The following is a 7,362-nucleotide window of genomic DNA, read 5'->3' on the forward strand; positions in this document are numbered from 1 at the left end:
AAGGGGGGGGGGGGGGGGTTGGGGGGAGAGTATAGGGAAGCAAAAGAGAAAGAGAGAGGGGGAGTGTAAGGGCCGAAGCCAGAGCAAAGGAGAAACGAAGATAAAAGGAGAAAGGAGAAAGCATCGGCGGGACGTTCGGGGGGAGCTCGGGAGGAGAGCTGGGGAAGAGCAGATTGAGTTCTAGGGGTTGACGACGAGGAGGTTCTCGACGCTGGGAGGTGGTGAGCCGCGTCGAGGACGCTGATGGTGGGGTTGTTGGGCGAGTGGGACGGGCGTCGGAGGGGCAGCTCGGGCGCCGCGACGTTCAAACACGCACAGTTGCGGCCCGAGCGCCGCCGTATACGAACGTACGGGATCGCATTGTGCTGCGTATCGCTCGGAAGTCCTGAGGCTACGCATCGGCACGCAATTCTCCGACGTTCACGCAGCAAATCGGTTCAAGATACGGACGTCTTTGGAAATTACGAGAGACACGCGAGATACAGTGTTTCGGTAGATCCCGCAGCCTCCCTCGGCACGCGAACCAATCGCCGTTCGGTGAGTTTCGACGAATTTCTGGACCTGTGCAAGAATCTTGGAAATTTTCGAAACGAGTTTCGTTTTTTTTTTTTTCTTTTTTTCTTATCGTCGAGGCGATAAGGAATTTTTGTTATATATCAAAATTTACCTCTGGCTTCGTCACTCGCTCGTTCTACACTCGACAGTATTTTATCTTGACTCACGACTCGAGCATCGCTGGACCAAACGACTATACGGGATCGCGGTGATACCTTGAAAATTGTATCGACGTCGATTCGAATGTTCAGTGAATTTTCGATGATTCCCTGAAACTTGTCAAATTGGCTGGAAGGTGTCGCGAGGATTCGGATTCGCATCTGAACTGCTTCTACTTGGCTGCGAAGATCGTAACTCGGCCGATTCTACTGACGGAAGTAAATCTATAGTAATTACGAATGTGGCAACGTCTGCTGATATCATTGACTGCGGACTGAGGAGGAAGAATATCTTGTGAACGACTGGTGAAGTGGTAGAAATGATACAAATGGCGAGGGCTTTCGAATCGAGGGAAGATTAAAACGGCGCGAGGGAATGGATTTTCAGAGCGCGATGGAGACTTTCGCCGAGGCTTGGGTGGCTGCTAATACAAAAACCGAACAAGTACAGGTGAGTATTCGATGCGTCATAAATTACAACAACGAATAGTCACGTGTCACATCAATTTACCACATACACACAATTACTTGCAATACTTGGTCGTATTGCGCTATTAAAAAAGAAAAAAAAAAAAAAAAAGAGTGCACTCGGCACTTGGCGTAAGTGCAGGTTCATTAACGTCACCACTATGAATGTAATAACTGACTGTATACATGGGGTATGAGACTCTCGGGAAGCAACCCCTTTAGCATTATACAGCCAATTGCTCACCCCTCGAATATCCAGACCGCACCATTCTCAGTCAGGGTTAATTTGTCAAACACCCTTATCGTCGAAAAGCCTGAACTTTCGTCTCATTGATATTCTTCGAGTTGCAGTATCTGAGAAACGTTAAAGAAAAAATCGTTACATGACAAATTTAAACTTTCAAAAAAACTGAGTCAAAGTTATCAACACTTGAAAAAAAAAAAAAATTCTTTCAAATTCTCCCGTCGCTATTAACGGGACTGGTTGGTCCGTTTCTAATCTGCAATGATAGCGGAGAATGTAACTTTGAAATTTCACGTTAGAAAAGCCAACCGAGGTGGGGATAATCCTGGGTAAAGCCACGCTACATATATATATATAAACATATATATAGGGGGTCACGGGTTCTGACCACGATACGGATGTGCCCCTGCCTTCTTCCTGTGCCACAACCACATCCACGAGCACGCTTGTTCGGTGCAATAAAACCGCATCTCCAGTTCTGGTTATCCAGTTAGGTTGCCCGATCTTCGATCGCGAAATTCGACCCTCTACCTGGACCGTGGAGAAACCAAATGCTGATCCTAAATAGCCCGCTAATTTGCCAAGAAGCCAGTTTCCGTCCGTGTGAATTCTCGAGAGAAATTAAAAAAAAAAAAAAATCTAATTTTTCCTAAAGTACCTCCGACCCTCGATTTGCTCGAAAATTGCGTATTTTGACGCGTATCAAAAATCCAATTGGCAAAATATCTATAGTCGATTAAGAAAAAAGAAAAATCTACACACGTGTAAGGCGTTGCGATAAAAGTGGAGATACGTGGGTAACATTGTATTTCCAAATATTCTGAACTCGAGATATGTCCCTATTCCAGCCGGGACTTAGTGCGGAGCTGGTACGCGTTTACGCACACGCAGCTGGCTGTTACGCATATGTGATACGTGGAGCACAGGCACGCATGGTCACGGTATTTGACCACCCCAGTGGCTGGAATGATTGTAATCCATCTATCCGGCCCGAAGCCGATACATCAAACGTATTCGGCTTCGCGGATTCCATTTCGTTTCGCTTCGTTTCGCCTTGAAAAATTTAACGTGTCTTTCTAAAGAAGGAGTCTCGTTACGCGGGACAGTCCTGCGGAGACAGAAGACTTTGAAGGAAACGAGATATGGGCAAAGGGATCCTCCTGTCGGCTCTAACTCGATTCTGATCCCAGGATCATCCTACGGCAACGGCCTGCCGACTGTTTGTCAATTGCCTTGAGAACTTGGGCATAGCTCTTTCCAAATTCCTTCAATTGAATAATCTCATTAGAAATTCAACGATGAGCAATTTTACGAAAAAAAAAAATACATCGATAGACTAAAAAATCTTCCAGCAAGTTATCTCAATCCCGAGAGAAGTCCTCGATGATTGACTCTTATTTTTTGGGGCTCTAATATATTGATTGTACGTGTATATACATATAGGAAAGACGACAAGATTGAATCTCGACAGCGACGGCGGCGTTTGACATGCAATACGAGGAAAAGGACCTTCGTTCAATTGCCAAATATTAAAATCGATCGAGGACTCGCTGTGTTACGTAAGTCAGTTACGGTCACGGCATACATTTTTTTCAATCAATTGATCGATCGTCGCCCGATCGTTTTGATGATCGTTGAGAATCGGTACAGAGACATGCGCATGATAACTGTGCCTAAGATATAAAGAAGTCTCAATCAGGCTATCATTGCCATCGCGTTAATTTTCTAAGTCTAATGTAACCTGTCACACGTCGAGATAACAAATTAATATATTTTCTTTGGTTTTTCCTCATTCGTGGGAACCTTCGGAATTCACGTGGTGACGCTGATAGGAATGATGGTGGTGGTGGTGGTGGTGGTGGTGGTATCAGTTGGGCCGTTAGCTGGATAAGCCGCTAACCCCATCCACCTGTTGCCCCTTCTTACGTCCTCTAGGTCGAGGCTTCTCTCGTGCTTCTCGCACTCTGCTAAAATGGCTTCTGATCAGCCTTTTCTAACCTACTCGAGTCTTTCGCTGCTTCTCTGCTTCTGCCTTCCTTCCTTCCCTGGACCATATAGTATATCCCGTATATACCTACTACCAGACTCTTCTGACTCTTTGCTTTTCATTTTTAAATCTCTCTCTCTCTCTCTCTCTCTCTCTCTCTCTCTCTCTCTCTCTCTCTGCCCTCTTGCTCCATCCTTCTTCCTCGTACTCGCAAGCAACAGTGGGTCTTCAGCGGTCTGACGTGTTTTTTGCGAGTGCATACCTTCGAGTAGCTCCCGAAACAGTAGCTCGTACTCCGGTACAGTCCTGGCAAGTGAAAAAATGGCCAGCCACGTCGAAGACACTCGGTCTCATCGTTAGAACCTCCGGATCACCCGGTATATGCTGGATAGCGTGCCTTCCTATAATTCCAATGTCGACAGCTTCCTGACTATTTACCAAACACACACGAATTATTTATGATCCTTTACGCGGAGCTTGAAACATCAGATTTTACACTTGGTCCCGTTTCTTAAGAACATCCTAGAGGGAGTTGTTTGACGTAAAATCATAAAACACCAAAAAAGCACAGTGGTGCAACGAATGATAAGGGATTTCAGGTGTAGATGAATTTTACGCAATAGCCTAATTCCCGATAAGATTCATCCTCCAGGCCGCTCCAGTTTCAATCTCGAAATCTCTCGTACGGTGCATTCGCACTTCGGGAGACGTGGATTGTCGCATTCTGGGCCCAGTTGACCCTCGTTGACACCGAGGACGGCTTAGCCGTTAGTGTTAAGTTCACTCATACATAAATCTAAGTCCGCACTTATGACTTAGCAGGCCGGCCTCTGAATTGAGCACGTGCTCAGATTTCATCGGTTTGTCCGTCGCCGACGACGACGCCGGCGAGGACGACGTCTACGTCGCTGCCGACATCTACTAGCCGCATTAGATCATCCAGTTGGCTCGTTTGGATGACCACGAGTATTTCCGTCTTAATAATTTCTCGTTAACGAAGATTCTTCTTCTATCCATCCCCATGGCAACCGATCATCACGCACAGGTGTAGCTCCACTTAATTTTGTTTTCACACATAAGACGAAAGTCTCGTTAATTAGGATTAAGAATTTTGAAAAATTTCTCACGAATAACAAAAAACAGCATAATTTCTGCAAACATTAAACGGTCGAGGAATTACGGAGTGTCGCCGAAATGCGTCGATCCACGCGGAAGATCTGGATGACGCAATCAGTTCGCCCTCAGGTTATTATTTTCGTGTGAGTCAAGCGATATCCGCGCGAGGCCATTTTTGACACCTCGTTTCGCGATAAGATATTCTCCAAATCGCGAGACAGATTTCACCCGTTCGCTTTGCTATCGTTTTTCTTTTCTGGGATCTGCGTAATAATGCACATGGCGATTTTTCCCGAAAGAACGAAGCTCCAGTTACGCCTGAGGTTGCTCCAGTGCCGATCCTTAATGAGTCTTGTCGAGGTTTCAAAGCTGCTGTCGCTTGGGGCTCGCACTGACGCGGTGCGATTGATCAGTCAGAATCAAACGCGATTACCTAACGTGTATACAAGGGACTCGGCAATGTTTTCAATGTTGTTTGGTTGTTTGTTTCAGAGTCAAGCTTTGGCGTTAACATACAAGGCGTCGCCACCTCCAAGGCCCAGCAGCGTTTCCTCCCCGCCAAAGAGTCCACAGTCCCATCAGTCCCATCAGTCTCAATCGCAAAACACTGCCCAACCCTCGGTCGTTCATCCCCATCAGTCCCAGACACCCCTAAGTGCTCCGCAGGCACCGATCTCCGCGCACAATCAGCATTCCAAGCAGGAGATCGCATTCAGTCCCAAACAGGAGGGTTTTGACCTCAGTAAAACAGCCACCGGTACAGGTAAGATGTCTGCTAAATCATCTCCTATACAGCACATTGGGAATCATCTTGAGGATTATCTTCATCATGAAAAAAAAAAGGAAAGGTATACCCACACGAGGCGATTCACGGGACATGTGTTGAGAACGACCTTTATCTAACGAATTAAGTCACTTTTAACCGGACAGAAATACTGACGCGGTTGTGAAAGGGACTTTATGTCGTTTAGCTGTGAATTCTATAGGATTATTTGTAAGGCTGCGTCCACAACTTTATACCTGACCGATTGTATAACATGTGTACGGTGTACGCCTGACTTTCCGTGACTGCTGTATTTTCCTGCAATACCTGGATATCCCGGTGGAACTGATATTTTTCCAAAATAAATGACTCTCTGCTTTCTCTCTCTCTCTCTCTCGTCTTTTACTAACAGCTGAGCAAATGGAACCCGAACCTTTGTAACTTTGTCCGAAAAAAAAAAACTGTGAAAACGGGGCAAAAGGATTTTCATCTCTTAAGAAACTCTGTACATATTTGTTCTTCGTGACGGTTTGCGAGTCGCGGATGAGAATCCGTAAATCCATAAAATCCTTTTTAAATCTCCTGGCTCCGATCCTTGCGACAAGATCACAAGGATCCTTACTCTCCTCTCATTTGTCTCCCTGTCCCTTATTCTCCTGGGTATCTGGTCTATCCAGTACGTACTCCTGCGCCCTTAGCAACCCTTCGAAATCTGAAGGGGCCCGCCCGACCAATATATTACACGCAGATTTATAAGTCCTAAACCGGTAAATGTACATGCAGGAGCATCCACAATACCAGAAGGACTGACACAAGTCCTTTGATACGTGAGTTACGTTAGGGTTTGGATCCTGTCGTCATTTGCCTTCGGACTGGCAAAACTCGCGTGCGTGTCCTGGGGGCAGAGAGAGAGAGAGAGAGAGAGAGAGAGAGAGAGAGAGAGAGAGAGAGAGAGACAGAGAGACAGAGAGACAGAGAGACAGAGAATACCAGAAGGACTGACACAAGTCCTTTGATACGTGAGTTACGTTAGGGTTTGGATCCTGTCGTCATTTGCCTTCGGACTGGCAAAACTCGCGTGCGTGTCCTGGGGGCAGAGAGAGAGAGAGAGAGAGAGAGAGAGAGAGAGAGAGGGAGAGAGGGAGAGAGAGAGAGAGGGAGAGGGCGACAGCCAAGATAGGGGAGGATATTGTGACCCTTACGAAGTAATCCGGATTAAATCGGAATCCCTGGATACGCGGCTATGCGGCCAGGCGACCTGAGAACATCCACTGGGTCCTTCGACCTACCATTCAACTCGTTACAATGTTTAACTGCTCGCCATTGCATTTGGGTAGTTGCGAAAAGATGGGCTGGATATAAAAGGTACCCTTATTAATGTAGTGGTTAAATCCTATAGATCCCTAAGCCAGGATCTCTCTGTCACTAGTTGGTTACCCATATGTATAGTGCAGAGACGATTACAGACACGGAGTCCCAAAACGATCGAGACCAGCAGGTTTAATGTTTTCTCGCCTTCCATCGCTTGATTTATCGATCGAATGAAAATCCTATAAATTTAAAAGACGATCGAGATACGACTTTCTCAATGGTACAAACGAGTCCCCGTTTCAGTATTCTTTCAGTAATATTCGGGACACCGTGTATCCGTACTAGCTTTCAAGTTGACCGCATAGCCAGCCAAAGGCAAAATCGATATCATAACTCGCGAGTGGCAATGCCTGGTCCATATCGCCTAGAGGAGGCACTGAACGGAATTGCAGCATCCCTAACAAGGAGATCGCATATGGGAATTTAAGACGGGAAGAAATTCCAAGAATGTCTTTAGCTTCGCTGTGATCCCACAGAGTGCCTCGAACTAAAGGACAATTAATGCCGAGTATAATCCAGATAAATGACTGATACGTGATACCAATCTCAAATGGTCACTCCTCCTCGACTCTACGAATTTGTCCAACAGCATCGTACAAAGATCCCGGATGAATTCTTCGCTCGAGAGACACCCCGTAGCTTCTGGATGTACGTGTGGCTCCCGAATCGGAAAGGGAATACGCGGGAGCCCCGCGGGGGG

The 7,362-nt window shown here is 46.3% G+C and overlaps 1 protein-coding gene across 1 annotated transcript in view; it reads left to right on the forward strand.

Annotated features, from left to right (window-relative positions):
- Positions 1–632: 632 nt before the first annotated feature.
- LOC107274506 overlaps positions 633–7,362 on the forward strand; it is a gene marked incomplete at its 5' end in the record, with an annotated part of 25,727 nt that continues 18,997 nt past the window's right edge. The window contains 2 exon segments of the mRNA XM_015753723.1: positions 633–1,164; positions 5,021–5,291. Of these exon segments, the coding sequence (XP_015609209.1) occupies positions 1,090–1,164; positions 5,021–5,291 (346 nt within the window).

The sequence above is a fragment of the Cephus cinctus genome, unplaced genomic scaffold (assembly GCF_000341935.2).
Source record: "Cephus cinctus unplaced genomic scaffold, Ccin1 Ccin1_scaffold3202, whole genome shotgun sequence".
NCBI classification, from domain to species: Eukaryota; Metazoa; Arthropoda; class Insecta; order Hymenoptera; family Cephidae; genus Cephus; species Cephus cinctus.